This window comes from Temnothorax americanus, unplaced genomic scaffold (genome assembly GCF_048541705.1).
Source record: "Temnothorax americanus isolate GAGA-0224 unplaced genomic scaffold, ASM4854170v1 Scaffold7, whole genome shotgun sequence".
Lineage (NCBI taxonomy): Eukaryota > Metazoa > Arthropoda > Insecta > Hymenoptera > Formicidae > Temnothorax > Temnothorax americanus.
This window is the reverse complement of record NW_027509792.1, coordinates 2,165,261-2,184,357: the sequence shown is the minus strand read 5'-3', so window position 1 is coordinate 2,184,357 and position 19,097 is coordinate 2,165,261. Positions and strand designations below refer to the sequence as shown.

At 44.1% G+C, this 19,097-nt stretch overlaps 1 protein-coding gene across 1 annotated transcript in view; it reads right to left on the bottom strand.

Moving 5' to 3' along the window:
- The window catches only part of Ephrin (ephrin), a 143,826-nt gene extending 130,921 nt beyond the window's left edge, over positions 1-12,905 (bottom strand). Inside the window, exon 1 of the mRNA XM_077422200.1 lies at positions 12,246-12,905. Within this exon, the coding sequence (XP_077278326.1) occupies positions 12,246-12,325 (80 nt within the window). The 5' untranslated portion in view covers positions 12,326-12,905. The remainder of the gene's footprint in view (positions 1-12,245) is intronic.
- Positions 12,906-19,097: the final 6,192 nt, after the last annotated feature.

Sequence of the window (19,097 nt, the reverse complement as noted above, 5' to 3'; positions counted from 1 at the left end):
GGACTCGCGCACGTGATCCGTCTCGATGCCTCGATATTTCATTCATCCTCTCGTTCGCGCATAATGCCATTCATCTGTCTAATATATCTAATGTTCACTCTACGGCTCGCACGCGTGCTTCCGGCACAAGACGACAAGTCCCTCCCTTTTTCCATCTGATTTGCAAGCTAGTTACGGACGATCGAACTTGTATCAATCGATCGTACGCGGCCAGCGATCAGTTAAGCCTGCTGACAAAGCTCGGCGATGGAAATGTACCGGGGAGACGGACGAAGTGCAGAACGTCGAAAAAGAGACGTATGCCGCGGAGAACGACGTGAACACGAATGCGGAGGACGACGAGGAGACAACGAGCGGCTGAGAGTGAGGAACTAGTCGCTGAGGGGGAACGTGCCTCTTCGATTTCCCTGATGTATGCGAATGGAATATTCTAGATGAGAAGAGAGAAAAAGAGAGATACAAAGGGAGACAGAAACCGAGGCAAGCGGCGCGTTCATGCGACATCTAATAGGGGGACCTGGACCTTCATTATGGATGTATCGCAATATCGCGAGGACCTCGCGTTTCATATGGCATCGACAGAGAATATCATCGTGTATAAGGGATGAGTTTATAGGAACGTTGTCTTGGCGGCCCACGCCTCGGACCAAAGCGCGCTCTCCTTTTTGCCTCTCCTCGCCCAGCGCGGTTTCGTTAAATTCGTCCCGCCTCTACCTCGCTCCGGCTTTCGTTGCTCGTCGTTATGGTACAGCACCGCGAGCTATATTAATTTCTGCACCAAGCATTGATTAATGTCAGTGCCCCGCGATCGTGCCGACCGTTGGCGAGCAGCGAGACGAAGTGGGCGCACATCCGGCAAGGGAGGAAAGGAGCAGGAACCGAGAAGCGACGCGAGATCGCGTGACGGCCAGATTATTTGTGGGACATAGCCCGTGAAATAATAGAGGCACGCTGCGCCGCGATAAGTCGTCGTCCCGAACCGTTCAACAAATCCTGGAAATACGGCGCAGGCCTGCGAGTATCGCGAGAACGAGCCCGCTCGTTCGTAAGAGGAGGGACGCGAGCGAACTGGTTTTCGTCTCATTTGGCGATTAACGTTAATTAATCGCGGCCCGAGGACGACCGGCAACGAACGCGCAACGCCGACGGTTATTCCGCGAAAGTGCCTCTGCGTGTCTGCGAAATATTAGTGACGATTGAATGGATTCGAATATTAGGCGATGGGACCGATGCGAATATGATAGAGGCATAAGTTCGTTATTTAATTGTCGTACAATTTTGTAGAAAGAAACGTAGGATAATGTCACGTATAAATTCCGAAAAGAATACATAAATTTTTGCAAGAGAAATTTATCAAGTGTTGAAGATATGTTACTAGGGCTGCGTCCCGACAGTGAATATCGGAACGCAGCCTAAGATAATTCTTTGAGTATATAATAACATAAAACATTTTCGATTGTAAAAAAATCGAATTGATACATTGTTGCAATCTATGCGTTTTTAAAGCTTGCAGATATCTATTTTGTGCAACAAAGCCTTATTTTCAAAAGGAAACAGTCATAATCAGTTTTAAATAAAACAATTGCTTTGCTTAATTTTATCATACACTGATAATAAAAGAACTAGTTTTGTGGAAGATTCCAAAATACTATATTTGAAGTTAAATTGACGCATCCATGGATATAGCGCCGGTGTACCAGATTACGACGTGGTTACATTTCTTTCCGAAGTCAGTCGGGCTTCATGCTTAGAATAAGTTAACTTTTTCCGCGTGCGGCTGTCAGAAGACACAACAGAGAAACGAGGCGAACTGCTGAGTGCGGGACTCGTCGGATGAGTTACGGCCGATCGTTTTGGACTTGCTTGCCGCAAGTCCAAACGGCGCGGTACCGATGCTGGAGTGTGCCGAACTGACTTTTTACTCTCCGGTCTTTCGTGTCTATTTTTGGATCACTTTTTACAAGTTTTCATAAGATTTGGGAGTTATTCACATATTAATTTTGACATATCTATTAGGAGCGAATTAAAACTATTCTTGAAAAATGAATCACATTCATATTCCATTTAGTCCTCAAAATAAATTTAAGATAAATGAAATTGGTTATATCTAAAAATCAAATCAGAATCACAGAACAGAAATAAAGTAAATTAATATATTATTGCATGAAAATGCTTTTAAAGAGAAAGCTTGCTTTCTTTTTTCTCAATCTTATAGATTCAATGCTTTGAACGGCTGTACCGCATGTGCACAATCTACTTTGTAACTTCGTGACTATCTACTTGACCGCGAGAACTCGTATTATGTCATGGAATTATATGCCGGTCTGTGTGTATACGCATGGTTCTACATGTTTCGCAATTGTGAATGGATGTAATTAATAGCAATCTATATGAACATTTGCCATTTCAATTTTTTTTTGTATTCTTCAAATTCCTTTCAAATGCTATTATATACGTATGTCTTCTTATAAGCGTGACATACATACGTTAATTTTATATACTTTTTAATGTTATTAATTAAATTTAATAAAACGTATCATATGATAACGCACCACTTTATGTGATAAAATAGTATTACCAAATGTTGTCAAAAATATAATAATGTACTTTTGACACGACAACCAGAATTTCGGATAAGCTTCGATTAATTGTTCAATTGGTCAATTAGCCGAGTCTCGCGCCGTTAATATTTTCGCATGTCCGTGACGGATCTATCATTAAGCACGCCTTGCTCTTACTCTTACGCACACTCTGACACATGTACGCGCGCGTCGGTTGCGAGCTCGCGAAAGATAAAGGATAGAGAACAGTAGCGGCAATCAAGCCAGACATCGGACAGTGACGAATGCCGCATATCATCGCGTATCATTAGCCTCGACTTAAGGTACTTCCTCTCTCCCTCTTTACACCCCTCTTTTCACGTTCGCACACCTACGTTCTCTCGTCGGCATTGAAATCCGTCCCGAGAAGAAAGAAAGAGAGAAAGAGACAGGACAGCGGCCGGCAAGCGAGCGTTACATGCGCTCTCTTTCGAGGACGATGATATAAGCGCTCGCTCCAGCCTGGGCAGGCAGGAACGATACCGTAACAAACATACACAACGTATGTACATGAGAGGCGCAGGTTCCGTATACGTCGCTAGTAACACAGGCGACAAGTAAGCCGAGGGAGGAACGATATATAATCCGCGTATACGACTTCACTCTCGATTCTTTTCGCGAGCGACGCAAACGGGGGGCGCGCGCGCAGCCCTGTAAAAAATGTGATCTTTCGCCGAGCGTGCTTTGTCACTCGCGGTCTGCAATTTACCATCCGCACGCCACAATTTACCATTCGCGGAGGCTTCACGGGGACTTTCGGCTCTCTCGACGGACGCGCGGTATTATTAATTGCCGCCGCGGCCGATGCACCCGCTCTGTCCGTGCGCGCAGGGGCCAGGGAGACAAACGAGCGTGCGAACTCGCTCAATTACAGCGATATCGCGACGATTTCGCAACTATTCCGCGGTAGCGGTGCTCGCGAGACTCTTTTGGGAAAACTCGTTTGCGATTACAATCTTACGCTGGTACTTTTAACGAACCATGTATGGGATAGCTTGTAAAGTTAAGACAACATTGAGGCAGATTAAAGATTTACGGATTCATTTGTAATCTCTTGCTTCATGGTTGTACTCTAACAAAGTCCGCTTTATGACATAATAACATAAACGAAGACCATGCATCGCGGATTAAGTCGTAACTCTCTTCTATCTACGATTCGAAAAGTTTAGCTCAATAAAGCATTACACTAAAATGCTAGAAATACGATGACGTTTCCAGAAATATCCTCGCCAACTTTTCGCATATCTCTCGTTCACTTATCGCGGACGCGGTAAACGTAACACGGTATTAAGTTTAATTGTGATTTCGCGGTTTATGCGCGGCCAAAGATCATGTAGTTTTATTAGAGGTATGGCAGGGATGAGCGACATGCGCTCTCGAATCTATCCTTTTTTTTTCTTATCTCGACTCATTCCGCGATAGCGCGAACGTCTCGGATGGGGAGATCGGAGCCGGCGGGCGCATCGGGACGGAATGCGGCAGGAATTCGGGATGCGTCTTTCGTGAACGGTAGCCAAAGGGCGTTGATACGTCGAATCGGTGGTAAATGAAACGGGAGGACTGGGGCACGTGGAAACACGGGTGCACGTCGTGTACGGGCGCGGTGGCGCGGGTGAACGGGCGAGGCAGCCACCCAAGAAGTTTTCGGTTCTTGGTTAATAGCGCGCGATACAGCGAGCGGCGGAACCTCTGAAACTTCGCCGGCCGTAGAGATAAGAGCGCGGATGCGGGGAGAAGTGCCTCACGCACTCACGGCGGTTCTTTCCACGGCATTCGGGATTCCTTCAAGATTTAGCTAATTTAATATTTAAAGGGCCCATAACATTCGAATCTAACAAACTTCGATCGTATACTTGTCGTTTGAAATTTCCTCCATCGGCGTTTGTCCGCATTAAAAGAGCTGACTCTTTCCGCGATTACGTTCTGCGAATACGCCTACGGCGTATTAACTGTCCGTAAGTGTGCAAGGTCCTTCGGAGGAGAGAGAGAGAGAGAGAGAGAGAGAGAGAGAGAGAGAGAGAGAGAGAGAGAGAGAGAGAGAGAGAGAAACACAAGAGCATGTTAACAGGTCGATTATTTGGATTAAACCAAGTTTAAACGCGAAACGCCGAAAATGCAACGGCAGCAAAAAGACCACAGGATTTTAATACTTTATAAACGAAATTATGAAATCATAATGTTTATGTAATCAATTTAGAAAAATCAGAAAAAATATTATTAAAAATTTAATAAAGATATTTTCGACAAAAATCTAAAAATAATTGAGATATATAAATAATAAATAAAATTGGAAATAAATAATATTGGAAAGAATGTTTAGATGTTTGAAAATGAATATAACTGTGGCATTAATCCTGCGAATAATTTTAGAGTTGGTTCTCGATTCAATGCACGAATAAATTTTTAACGTAGTTTTCTTTCATTCTGTTTTCGCGCAAGGAGTGCCGAGATATATCATAACGTCATGCAAACGTTTGTAATCGCGATTGTAATGCAGAGGTATTTGTCATGAATGCTATTCGTTCAAGATATAGTCTGGCAAGTCCTTCCAGGTCGTGAGAACCGCGAGCAGGCCGCATTGGGCTCGAGGAGTCGCTGTCCAGAATCGTTCCCGACGGCTCGTTCCATTAACGGACCTGACACTTTCTCACACAGCTTAATGTGACTTTTTCGGACCACGACATTCACGAGGACGAGAATCGTCGTGGTAATAGTATGCGCGACCGGGCCAGTTACCGTCGTCGAGATCGCTTCCGTGTCCTCGATGAGGAATTTCGAGATCCTGCGTCAGGTAGATCGTAACTCTCGCGAGTATACTGCGTTCGCGCACGAGCGCTCTTAACTTAACGCTTCGTTGAGTAAACGATCGCCATACGCGGGGCCACTGTTAGCATTTTTCATTTCGTTCCTTTGCAGAAATGAATTTTCGAGAAGTTATGCGGTAGTCGCGTATCGATTCGTCTCGCGTCAAACGTTTCGTAAATTTTAATAATTCGTGACGGCGCGGAATGCAATTTTCGTAAATCAGATGGGATATTAAATTACCCGCAAAAAAATTCAATTTCACTGGATACTGACATTAACGTTAAATGTTATACTGCGGAGGACGCGCACGCACGCACAATACGTAGACGTACACGCATTACGGGATTATTACAGATTTACCATTGTTCGTATGGCGGTATATCCTATCCGTGCAACCCATAACGACTGACTGGGGAATATACGCGCCATGCGGTCGTCCTGACGCTTATGAATTTGTATCAGCCCCATGTTTTTGGCTCATTACAAGCGTCACTCTTAAGCATCGTCGATTCTACGAGCGGAATTACAGGAGCGCCAATCCGGCTCGACCGCGCGCGGAATAAACGCTCGTCAATGCCAATCATTAAACGCGAATTAATGATCCGTCCATTGTGCGCGTTTGTGCGTCGTTCTATCCTGTTCGAGCGACGATTAGCGGCGGATTACGGGGCACCGCGATGTCGGAGATAATGCCCGCTCCATTCAACGTACGCCACCGGCTAATTTAAATCCGAGCCGCGAAAAAGGACTCTATCGTATCGCTGTATCCAAGCCGGCAGAATTTCAACGCAATCGGCGCACGGCGAAGCCAATTTTCGATTTAATCCGACGATGTGTTGCGCGATCTATATCCGCGTTATTATTCAGATATTGGCGCGGCAGCGCCCCGTCTGAATGCCATGCAACCTTGTTATTATATTTCGTGAAATGAGTATTACTGTCATACGCTCGGCAAACGGGCTCGAAATGCACGTAAAATGCGCGCACAGAGGCGCGGATTATGATCGGACGAACAAAAAGTGACGAATTTATGCAGCGTACGTGAAGCGTGATATCTCTGTTATTATGATCCTGGAATTTTAATGGAAATCTTATTGGTCGACGATCTCGTTCGCTGCGTGCTATTAACCTCATCGTACTCGTATATCGCGATATATATTTTACGATGCGAGGATTCTTTGAATACTTCACTGCACCGGGGAAAAAAACGGTGCTATATGCCGGTCGTTTGGATCTCGCGCTTAAACTTTCCAATTTTCGAATTAATAGTTTCGATCAATCGCAGATCTTTGTCACAAAAATCACCGCGAATATAAGGGAGCCGCAAAACCGTCGCGACGGAGAAGGATGCGGCGGCGTACGGCCGTTTTCCTCGATGTAAACGGAGAATTTAAACGGATAAAATGCAAGAACCGAGCTCGGGCTCATATCTCCTCTCTCCTTCTCCCGATTCGCCTCGATTTATTACAGTGGCACGAGGATGATTTTCGAGAGACGAGTCGACCTCTCTCGCTCTTTCTCGGGCAGCTCTCTCGGAGCCCCGGAGAGATTTATCGCGGAACGTGGATGTTCCGTTAAGGATGCGGGCTAAAAATCAAGCGTCGGTCGGGCAAACCTTCTCTCTCTCTCTCTCTCTCTCTCTCTCTTTCTTTCTTTCTCTATACATCTGCTGTTTCGAGCTCGTTGTACATTTGCGTATATACACAACGTCGGTTGACCGATGTAAGGAGAAGCCGGAGAACAGAGTGGCATTGACGACAGCGTTGCTCTCATGAGCAACGGTATTGCCGGGGCCTAAAGAAAGGTTGCCTTGTCCTCTCTGGTTTCCTGCCCGCAAGAAGAGGATCCGTGTACCGCTCGACACTGCGACCGCGAACGCTAATCGTCATCGAGGATATGGCCCCCCGAGCGACGACACGGTGTACCGTACCTTTCTCATTATTGTCCTAATTTCCGAACCCTGACGATCGCGGCGCGCCTAATGCGTGGCGTCATTCATCAGCATCTACTTGTAATAAATATTCCCCCGGGGTTAGGATTGTGCGTTTCGCGTTTAACGATGTGCCTCCGTCGACTCGAATATATATCACGGCCTCGTCAAAATTTGGCCCCGGCGCGCATTCAGCGAGCTAGACGAATGAGAGAAGAAAAATTGCTCCGAACGGGCCGCCATCGACAAAGGTCGACGATGCCATCTATTTCCCGCGCGAATTAAATCGCTGGAATATTTGATTCTTTGAAAAGAAATCGTATTAATTTATTACAGGAGATTTATGTTAGTTTTTGACATGGCAACTTATATTTCTCGTAGGAAAATATTACGCGAAAATAATAGCGAAACATAAATTTTAGGTACTCGCGCAGCTCTGACTCGCGTTCCGTCTTTTAACTCCGGTTAAATTTCTAATTACAAATTACATTGAGCAATCAAGTATCGCTTTTGACGGGTACCGAAGAGCACGTGAGCACTTAAAAGTTAAATTAATTGTTTGAAATACTCGTTAACTATCGTAATGCGCGGTTGGATCATGCAGGAAAATGAAGTCGCTTCGATGAACACCTGCTGAAGTTTACATTGCATTTAAGTTTGAATTTACCGTCAATAAATATAAGGCGTCCCATTCGTCGTTGCGCGACACGGGAGAAAGTTTTCCTTTGAAGGGAATGCAGTAAATGACTACCAGTAATGTAGTGCGATCGACTTATACGCGGCAGACTTTGTGATCGTAAATCCTACCGGTTGCAGCACCGATCGTAAGTAACTGCATCAGGCACAAACATTACGCGCAAGCAAAGGACCCTGCGAGTAAAAGCAATGTAAGTAAGTTATATGATCTGAAAACGCGAGCGTTAACAGCGAAACATGCGTTCTCAAAATCCAAGTTTTTAACAAGGACATAAATTTCAATATCTGAAATCGGATTTGTATTATAAAATGTCAGCAAAAGGAAAGAAAATATATCTGACCTAAATACATATTACAAATTTATTGGTAAATCAATCTTATAATTAAATATTTTCCAAATCTTCATTGACAATGATGTAGAACTCGTTATCAAAAGTCTAATTCAAGACATGCTGTACGATAAGATAAAACTTTCGATACATTTGCAGCTGGAAAAACCGTCAGTTTATCCATTTTTTAAAGCGCGGACTCGACGCATTACCACTAAAGCCACCGCTAAAAGACGAGATCAAGCCAAGCAGACTTTCTCACATTACTCACCGACACAAGACGCAAACCGGATAATCCACGGGGGGTCGTCGCGAGAAAAACGCCCCGCGAACTCGCGGGAAGAATAATTATAAGCATCTAGGGCGAGAAAGTATTCTCGAGGGAGTCTCGAGTGATTGGACGATGACGATCGGTGGTGCGGCGACACGACGTACGACTCCGCAATCGTAAATCCTGCTGATTATATTAGCAATCCGCGCGAGCGCGTACGCGGATACGTACATTATGCGCAAAAGGGCCACAGTAAGTCACCCGTCTTAAGAGAAAAAGGCGGTATCTTCCTTCTACCTGCAGCTAGGTAGCAAGAATAATATGTGCTCGGTGCACGAGCAAAGTGACCGCAATCTCGCGAGGAAGTCGAGAGAAAAGACGAAAGAGAATAAAAGAGAGAGAGGAGGGGGAGAGACAGAGAGACAGAGAGACAGAGACAGAGAGACAGAGAGAGAGAGAGAGAGAGAGAGAGAGAGAGAGAGTCACGTCGCGCGGAGGCCACGACGGGTCCATTGATCATTTCGATCACTTATGCTAATCTCCGCGGTGAAACTGGTTTGGATGCCATTCGAAGTAATTATTTCACACTTGCAAAGCGACTGTTATTAGTAGCGGAGCTGGTGCACGGGCACAAAGACGAAGGGGGAAATAGCGGAATCACTGGGAGATACGAGGAAGAGGGACCGGATGATGGGATGTGAGATCTCGGGTGGGCACGGATATCTAGATGCGCGACGTATATGCGTCCTCCTCTGTATCGGACGTATAGGGCGTCCATAATCGGAGATCGATTTCGCTGATATCCAGGTGGCTGGTGTTACCTCGATCGACGTTATGCAGAAACCGATTAACCCACTTGTTGCGAGACGCATGTTCGTCGATCAAGTACAAGTATCTTCATTAGAATATTCACGGCGAGAATAGTCTTCTCGGTTTTATCTTGATATCGTAAGCGAATTTCTTTAGTCTAGCGTAGGTTTCTTTTGCATGGCGGAGATTTCTTTTAAACACGTAATAATTTTATAAAATAAAGGAATAATAAAAAAAAGGAAAATGAGGTAAATAGTAATGCACCGCGAATAAATCTGATGCATTAGCGTTAATAAATTCACATACGTGCACGTAGACTTTACGTATAATCTCGTAAAGATACCATTTAAATAATTATGTCGAGCGAATTTCTGCTTGATCAGAAAGAGCATCGTGGGTATGTTGGGTTTTCCACGCCATCAAATTAAAACGTAGGGTGGAGAATCGAAAATCCATCGACCGATCACTCTTAGTCCCGTAGGAAATAAAAGTAAAAGCTTTTTTTCGTCACTAATGCACATACAATATCAATTTTCTATCATCGCTAATTTTTTACCGTAGCCACTAAATTAAATGTTAATTATATTTAGTTAGTAAATGTATACTAAAATGTTTTATAACAAATTTAAAAATAATCTCTCCAAAGTTTTTGAGATATACTTTATTTAACTTTATCACATTATATATTAATTTTTTCTTATACGCGCATGCCAATTAATTAGACTCATCTTTTCGGTTTTTTTTCTTAATCTCGTTATTTTTCCTATCACAACGTCCGGAACAAAAAAGCGAAAGGTTGAGAGAAAAATGCGCCGATCGACACCGTGGGCCACGGATGATTTAACGACTCCCTCGAAATTTCGATCGGATCGCAGCGAGGGAAGAGAAACGGCCGACGATGAAGAAGAAACGGAGGAGTTGAAAGATGAGAGTTTATAACGAGCGGTAGCGCACTCCGATGATTTACGGGTCGGTTCCTATACGCATGAATCATACGCGTACTGGAATAAAGAAATAGGAGGAGCGTGGGGGGGGGGGGTCGATTTAGGGAAGAGTATAATTTTCAGAAATCTCTTGAGAGCTGCATAATTGCGCGGTACATGATGATGATTAACGTGCGTTCGGGCGATATCAATTGATGACAAATGATATTCATAATAAAAGCACATTTTTCTACTACAAACTGAAATTGATATTCCGTGTATATAATCCATATGGTAAAACTGTATATATTCTTGAAATGGGAAAATGCAAATTTATCGCGAATGAGACAGTTCAATAAATTACGTAATTTTACTGCAAATCTGCTTACGTGGAGCATGAAAAAGAGAGCTTTTACATAGTGATGTATGTGATTTGTATTTTTATTCCGCATTGAGAGAAATGTAGATAAAATTGCCAACTTTAACTGTACTTCTTTCAAAGTCCAATAAATGCCATAAATGCATTATTAAAAACAAGCCTCTTATATTTTTCTATTTTTTGTTTCCCTACGAGGAAAAGCTTTTTCGTTCAAACTTCTCGACGAATCTTGCAGTTTTCCTGATCAGCTCCGGACGCCCTGGAGTAAAACAGAAGCCCGGAGGGGGCCCGTTTGTGTGTGTGCGTGTGTGGCGCAACGCCGGTGGTGCATTTCCGCGGGCACAAAGCTATCTTCGTGTCTATGCCCATACAGCGCACGGTGGGTATTCGTATTTGTATACAATAGGGCATCATAATACGCGCGCGTAATCTGCCTAACGTATTCGCGGGCCGGGGGACTACCTGAATATCTCCCACGTTCAAGGCGGGACGCGGTGCGCCATCCCGCTCGCACTTGTTCGCGCATCTCGCGCGAAGGCGTGTATGAAGGAGCCGACCTCGTATACGCCTCGTGCACCACGTGTGTGCAAAACGCACATCTCGCTCGCCGTAAATTCCGCCCGTATTCGATCTTTTCCCCGTTTGCGCGCGTCGGCTTTATTTCACATTAAAGCTATAGCGAGAAATATACACACGCGGGCGCGCGTGTGTGTACGCAGAGGATCGATTCCAAAGTACAAAGCCGCTCGCGGTTACATCGCGATTACAAATATCGAATAATATTGTAATGCAGCGTAATCTCCTCGGTATATATTTGCAGTTTATGTATAACAGTAGCAAACAAAGTAACATGAACGGATAGATTAAGGTACAATTCGTACGTTGTAAGAATGAGTATTTGTATGAATATATTACTTTTATTTCATATAAATGTGTACATATATATATAAATAGTTTGTTCCAATCTTTTCGAGACATAAATACCATTAAGAAATGCAGGTAAAAGATTTATATTCCATAAAAATATCAGTATTTTACTCGTTAGTATTATTTCATGTCTTTTATCATTAATAATAAACTCTCTCAAGAATTAAATTCATTATACCCTCGATTATACTGTATTTTTGATGTGAAAATTCATTAAAAATTAAATAATAAAAATTAATTAAATAAAACTGTTAATATTATATCTTTATGATGCTCTCTTACGCTTTCTAAAAATCTTTTTAATCTCTTATATTAATGTACAAAGCATTTAATATAAAAATTATGAATTATTTCAATATTATATATACAAGTTCCAAGACGTTAAATTCATATTCTTATATTCACAATATGTATATATATGCACATCTATATATGTCCACACAATTACAGTTTTACACAGATCCATTATGTTAAAAGCAAAAAATAACATGTCATACATCGAAACGATGTATAGCAGCGCAATTGGTACCGGCTACGTTGAAAGCACGCTGTATAAAAAACAATAATTTACTTACCGCCAGGATGCTCCGCCCGATGCCTCCTTTCCTCGGCTCCTTCCTCGGCTTTCTTCCTCCCCCCAGATTGTCAGCTTCATCGCATTCACTTGACACAACACTCGCGAGAACGCGTGATTAATCGCGATCGCGCGCAATAATCAGAATATAATCGCACACGGCGTTTCGCTCGACGCTCCCGACGTTGAATCGCATTAGAATACGGAGTTGTGGACCGCGTACATGCTAATTAAACACGTCGCTACGCTGTATAACTCCGAAACGATTCGTTCTGTACTCGCGACATTTTGTTGAATGATCCAAGGTAACGTCACTATACGTAGATTTACGTACCCGCAATCCATAACGCCCCCAGTGCTTGAGCATTTGAAGTCAAAATGGCGTCGAAGAGTGCGCACTTATTACATAGTGTAACTTGTCTACACCTTGGACTTGGGCGGCGCGGCGTTCGGATTCTCCATCCGGGAATCCGAACGCACCCTTCAGTGCAATTTTCAAACCTGATTCTGTGCGCGAAATCTTAATATGCATACGTGTTCGTCGGTGTGACGTGTGACGGTGCCAAAATGTCGGTACTTCGTAAATCTAGTGACGATCCGAAGTAGTGTCGCGGTAGCGTTTCGAGACGTGTTGCGAAAATATGCGGAGCGACTCGCGCCGTTCGAGTATCGTCACGTAAACAACAAGGTAAGATCGCGACGGCGAGTTGTGCACAAAAAATGAAAGAAGCGTGTGTGCCGAGCGGCGGCGTACTCCGACCGCCGACTCGTCGCCGTCAAACAATCATCGCCTTATGAAATATTCTTAATACCGATTATTCTATTTCTTACGTATCAAACCAATTATTAATAAACGATCGTCTTTTATCGCGGCTTTTCATCATACGAATTACATACGATATATGTTTCATGTAGTATATCACTTCGTTCTCGACCCGAAAAAGATAAATTATTGTACATTTAAATTGCGAAAGAATGGATAGCGCCGATTAATCAATCGATCGATCGATCCACGCATTTGAACTCAAACTCGTTGAAGAAATAATTATTCGCATAAATACCGTGAAGAAATAATAAATTACACACATTTTCCGTTCCGTTTCAATTTTTACTTCCAACGAATAAATCACACGAAAAATATTTGTTTCAGGTAAGCTTATACGAACCATTAGCCGTCGTAACTAATGAGGGGCACGTACGAGATATCGAGCGGCAAGTTACTCATACGGAATATTCGCCTTTTGATACGAGATAACGACGCGATGTGCGGAGCGACACGCACTTGCTACCTGGCCCTTCGATTGACGTCGCGCGAATGATACTAGAGCCGAGAGCGCGCGAGCGCGCGGCGACCTTGTTTACCCAGCAAGCGTGCCGCGCGCGGCGGTTACGAGGCCGTGAGCCGTTGTCGTTTAAAAATATTTAACGTCTTGCAATATTCGTGCCGGATATTTCGACGTTATTGCATTCAAAATAATTTCAATAAATGGACTATTATTGCATATTAAAGCTGTAATAACTTGAGCTCGCGATCCGCAACTCGTGTCCACAAGTACAAAATAGAATTTATAATTTTATGTGTCGCGTAATAAAGAGCGTTTAAAAAATCAGAATACAAATATATATAAAATATAAATTCAACTGTATATATACATATATTAAGATGCATAACGTATAAAAATTGTAAACGGAAGTCTATCGTAAAATTTAATAACACGATTTATAAATCTTTTAAAGCGAGCTTTAAAGAATAAAATTTATCTTTCTCTTAATCGAGATTTAAGTCATTTATAAAGTAAAGTAATATGTAATTTATTATTTTATTACTTTATTCTGGATTTTTTTATGTCTCAGAGGAAGCGAGACTGTCGGATTTTAATAAATCAAGAAAGAATTATGGTTTCATAAAAGGAAATTAAATCATCGCGAGAAAAATGTGACGACTTAATATCGTTTTCTTAATACGTATATTAAGTTTTTGTATACAAAAGTCTTGCATTGGTCGAGAATAATATATATATCTCAAAAAAAGTTTAAGTGAGAAGAGAAATTAGTCCATTCTCGAATTTTTAGCGCTTCCACATCGCTTCATGTTAACATTAATGTCTGTCATATGTAGCTTGACGATTGTAAATTCAAGCCTCTCGATCTCTTTCATTAGGTTCCGATTTAATTTCACGTTACAAGTTCAGAATGCGAATGTTCAAATAGCGTGTATATAAGATATTGATTCGGCCGCGGTACGTTCAGAACGTGTTGCATTAATATCGAGCCATGTTCCTAGCAATGTAGCAAGGTTCTGATATCCAGGCGCATCTCTGTATCCGCGGTGCCGGATGCAACGTAGAGAGTGAATCATGTACAAAAATATCTCAGCGGTATCCTCGAGGCACGTTCCGCAGCGCGATCGTGTAACGTAGTTACATATTGCACATTAAACGTTTCCATTCTCGCTGCGTGTATAATTTGCGTTTTGAGAGCATAAATTATCGCGGTGCGCTGTTCCCTAACGCGCTTTCGACACGTGGAATTGAAAACTTACAGTTTTAAACAAAGCACGAGTCGAGTACAGCGGTCGTTCGAATAGACTGCGCTTTGTAGGCCATCCAAGATAATCTATGAGAAAATTCATCGTCTAAAGTCATCTGATGTTCATTTGAATTTCTACGGCGTTAGATCTCGCTGGTCGCTGAGTACGCTAAGTCCGGATATTCGCGCGAAAGAACTCGGAATAGTATTATTGAAATGCAGCTTATAAATATTGCGAAACGTTAGCTCGCGGGAGCCTGAACGGACCGGACCCCTTCGTGGCCCGACCGTGACTGATTCTATAGCGTCGACGAACTGCTCTCGCCCTTTATCCCTTCTTTACGCCGCATCGTATAAATACACGTTGAGCCAAATCACGAAACCCGCACCGTTATTAGCATATGATTCTCGCGTTACCGTCGGAAAAGTGCTGGTTTATTGAACGGAAGCTGCGAAAAAACGACGAGCTATCGGTGAAGCGATAATGCGAAGCGAATAACGCTTAGGCTTTCAGGTACGTTGATAGCAACGTTGGAGAAATTTAACTAGATTTTTAATACAAAAAGGAATTCGAAGAGAAGCCGCTTTTGTATCCGCTATACAAAGTAAGACGCGATCGTTATCAAAATTGAATCATTAACTTCATTATGAGCGCGAGTACGACGAGAGCGGCGATGCCTATCATCGGCAGATAATTATAATTATCACTTGTCTTGCGGATGATCGTGCGAAAAACCCAAGTATCAATTTGCCCGAGCGGCTTTGAATGCGCTCCCTTCGCAGCGTTATTCGACCGAGGAAATATTCGCCGAGCGTGGAGAGAGATCGGAAGCAAATTGGAAATCGTATAACTACGTTAGCCGTCCTCTCTCTCGGACATGCAATTAAAGCGCGCTCAGGAACGGACGCGTCGATGCGTTTCGATTGAAAGGTATAGCCGGGCGTCGGCGTCGCCTCGTTTGAAACGGCAATCCAAGTTTGCCGATCGTAATTCAAACGCGCTTCCGACCGATAAAATATGACGGAGCAACTAGCCGTGCACGGGCGCCGTAAATTAGTCTCTAAACGCGGGCGCCCGCGCCGCCGCGCTACGTAAACTATACGTGGCGCGATATCCCGCAGGGAAACGAAAAGGTGCGATGCACCGAGCGAGTAGAGCGCGTCTTGAATCCGTGAATTAAGTTATTCCCCACTAATCGGCTTCTGAGCCGCGCGCGCGAGCGTGATATATACTCGATCGTAAAGTCGAACTTCATTCCGCATTCCTGATGTCCGACGAGATCCCTTTACGTACTCCGCTATATGTGTAAGCGCGGTCGGCCGGTCGCCATCGCCTAGCTTCGGCCTTTTATGACTCTATCGCGATGTGACACAACAACGGGGTTAAGAGTCGAGGAAACCTGAATGCGACGGCTACCGCGTCAAGATGGACGCGACCTGCAACGGCTTTATGTCCGCCGATAAGCCGGTCTTAAGCTGGGATTAGTTCCCTCACGTGCGCCGAAAAGCCAAAGTGCTCGACGCGTTCTATGGCAATAATTCGTATTGCGCTGTGATCTAACGATCTGAGGTCCAGGAGAGTTGTTCCTCTAATCGAGCGAATAAGATTTATCAAATCTTCAGAAAAGTGAAAACTACTGAAACGTGTTATACGAAGATTGTCGCAATATAGCAAGGTGTTTTTACTATTTCTTTCGTAACCGAACAACTTTTTAGATTTTTTGTAATACTTGAAGAAATGTAGAGGCCTCGAATAGAAATTCCGTCTCTCATTAATCCGATGAATCGCTTTATAAATAGTTACGTGGATATCTTTGTGCAGTATTGATTGGTCGCGTCTGTGTATCAAATAATAATAACCAAACAGATGGGCGGGACGCATTGTACAATCGGGTTGTCACGCGTTTCTATCACTTGAACTGTTATTCTTTTCCAATACTCAATATAACGAGCGGAGGTGTGTGACACAATAAAGCCTCGAGACGTCGTGATACACGTCGGAGCGCGATACTTATCTGTGCCGGAAATCGATGAGGTTAATAGCCACGTACCACACCAATATCCGCGATAAAAAGGTAACGCTTTTCTCGCTGACAATGGCCCTTCTCGTCCGGGCGAAGAACGAGATCTCGAAACTCGATCAGCCATGGCCCAATAGAAGACCCGCGGAGATTAGATCGGATTGGCCTTTTCCGCGGAACCGTTGAACGACCGGTATTGTCCGTCTTAAGTATACCTTACGGCCACGCATCGATAATGTCGACAGGAATTGCGTGAACCGCGTCGGGACGGTCGCTTAAATTCGGCTGCCGATCGAGATCCTCACCTTTCTCTCGCATTCGTATCGTATCTCGAACCTCTATCGATGTACCGTTTCTTTAATTACAAACTGCCTCCGCGCGTGAGCTCCCGTTGGCCATATAAATACTGGGTTCTTCGTCAGAGGGAACGCTATCCCCTCTTCCCCGCGGCTTGTGACGACGACTAGCGGAGTTTGACTTCCATTGTGCCCGTCAAGCCGCTTCTAAATCGCGAGTCGCGAGCTTCACGTGCGGCTTTTCAAAGTTCTGCTTCCTGCTCGAGGGCTAATGTGCATCGCGACGGCCGTCATTAATTAGCCTCGCATTTTAGCGACCGTTCGTAATATGTTCATCACTGGGAGCGGCAAGGAAACCTTCGCTGATGTTAAAGTTGTCAAGTATTCGTGTTATATGACGTGGATTTATCTAAACTGTTAAATATCTGTATGTATTTTTAGAAACTTTTCTCTGTTATAAAACTTGATCAATTAGCAGATAAGTATACATTTGCGAACGTGACTGACATGAGAATCGTCAATTCGCGTGACATAATCGACTGATGCGAATTCATTACCCGTATATACGCACGTGTGCGCCGATCGATCGCCAAACAGATATTATTTGCAATCGACGAGATTCCGGCTACATTGTTTCGAACGAATCGTTTCCCAAGATAGGAAAGTAGATGGACGAGCGAAATTCGATCGCCGAGAATCGAAAGGCAGCCGACAGAGAGTGATACGAGAGACACGCTCTCATACACGGGTACGTGAGAGTAACGCGAGTATATATCGCTTCAGAACTGAGGTGCACGTAACGACATAATTCATTAACAATTCGATTCACGGGGAACAATCGGATTCATTGGTACTCGTGGCGTAGTCTTCTCTTCCCGGCCGCTCCTTCCTTCGTTCGTCCGTCAGTCAGTCCGTCCATCTTCTCTCGTCCGTCCCTGAGAGATATAAATATACGTCTCTTATTGCCCGATTCGCTCGATTATTCGTTTTACCAATCAACGCTCGCGGTTGTATCTCGCTCCGGTGAGCGAGAGCGCATCCACAGAATATCGGATCGATGAACGAACCGCGAGGGGGGAATTCCCGGCCGTTTCTATTCGAGAAGCTCTTCTCTCTGCCCGCTCTCACCGGTGGCTTCTTTCTCCCGCGTCCACCTCTTTTCCGCCTCTATCTATCTCTCTGTCGCGGCACCAGATGATAGACGCGAGGCCTACTATACGGCCCGGTCGGCCGATACATCTTGCGCCAGGAAGATAAATACCCGAGCGAGTACTCGGCTGAATTTAGACGAACAATCGGCTAATGATGTCAAGGTTGAAAAGTCGCTTCGTTAAGGTAACGAAGCCATTTCGAAAGTCCTCTTTCGCGAGTTCCTCCCCCATTCCCCCTTACTCTTCCTCTCCCCTCTCGCAGGATCTTGTTTGCGTGCCGATGCACGAGGTGGTCTCTTCCGCGTTTTACATAATTTTAATATCCCCCGACAGTTGGGTCTCGAAGAAGGAGAGGCCATTTTGCGGCCACGGGCTACTTTGTGTCTGAATGGCGTCGGCCATTTGTTTCCCGCACGCACGAATAAAGGAATCGATTATGTCGGGCTATCGGGGCCCCTTGCGTGGTACTGAATGGCCGTCGATTTACTCGGGGTATGTTGGCGCGCACCGCCTCTGACAACTCGGGTGTGGACGCCTTAAACGTATGCAGATTGCCCGAAGCATGATATTTCGCCGGTGCCTCGCGTTCACGCGACAAGTAAGACGTCCGCGTTTTATTAATGTGCCGTATTTGTTGAGAGAGCGCGCGAGGCTGTAGATATTTAAATATAACACATACCATCTCGCTCGAAGATTAACATAAATTTCCGAGTACATTTTTAATAGCCGGGCTGACAGCCTGTCGCCTTGTTTAAGTATTTAAAGTGATGCATGATTATACTTTTCTACCTTTCTTTTCCTGTCCTCACAGTATCGTACCGACAAAAAATATGTTCAAATATCTAAAGTAACGGTA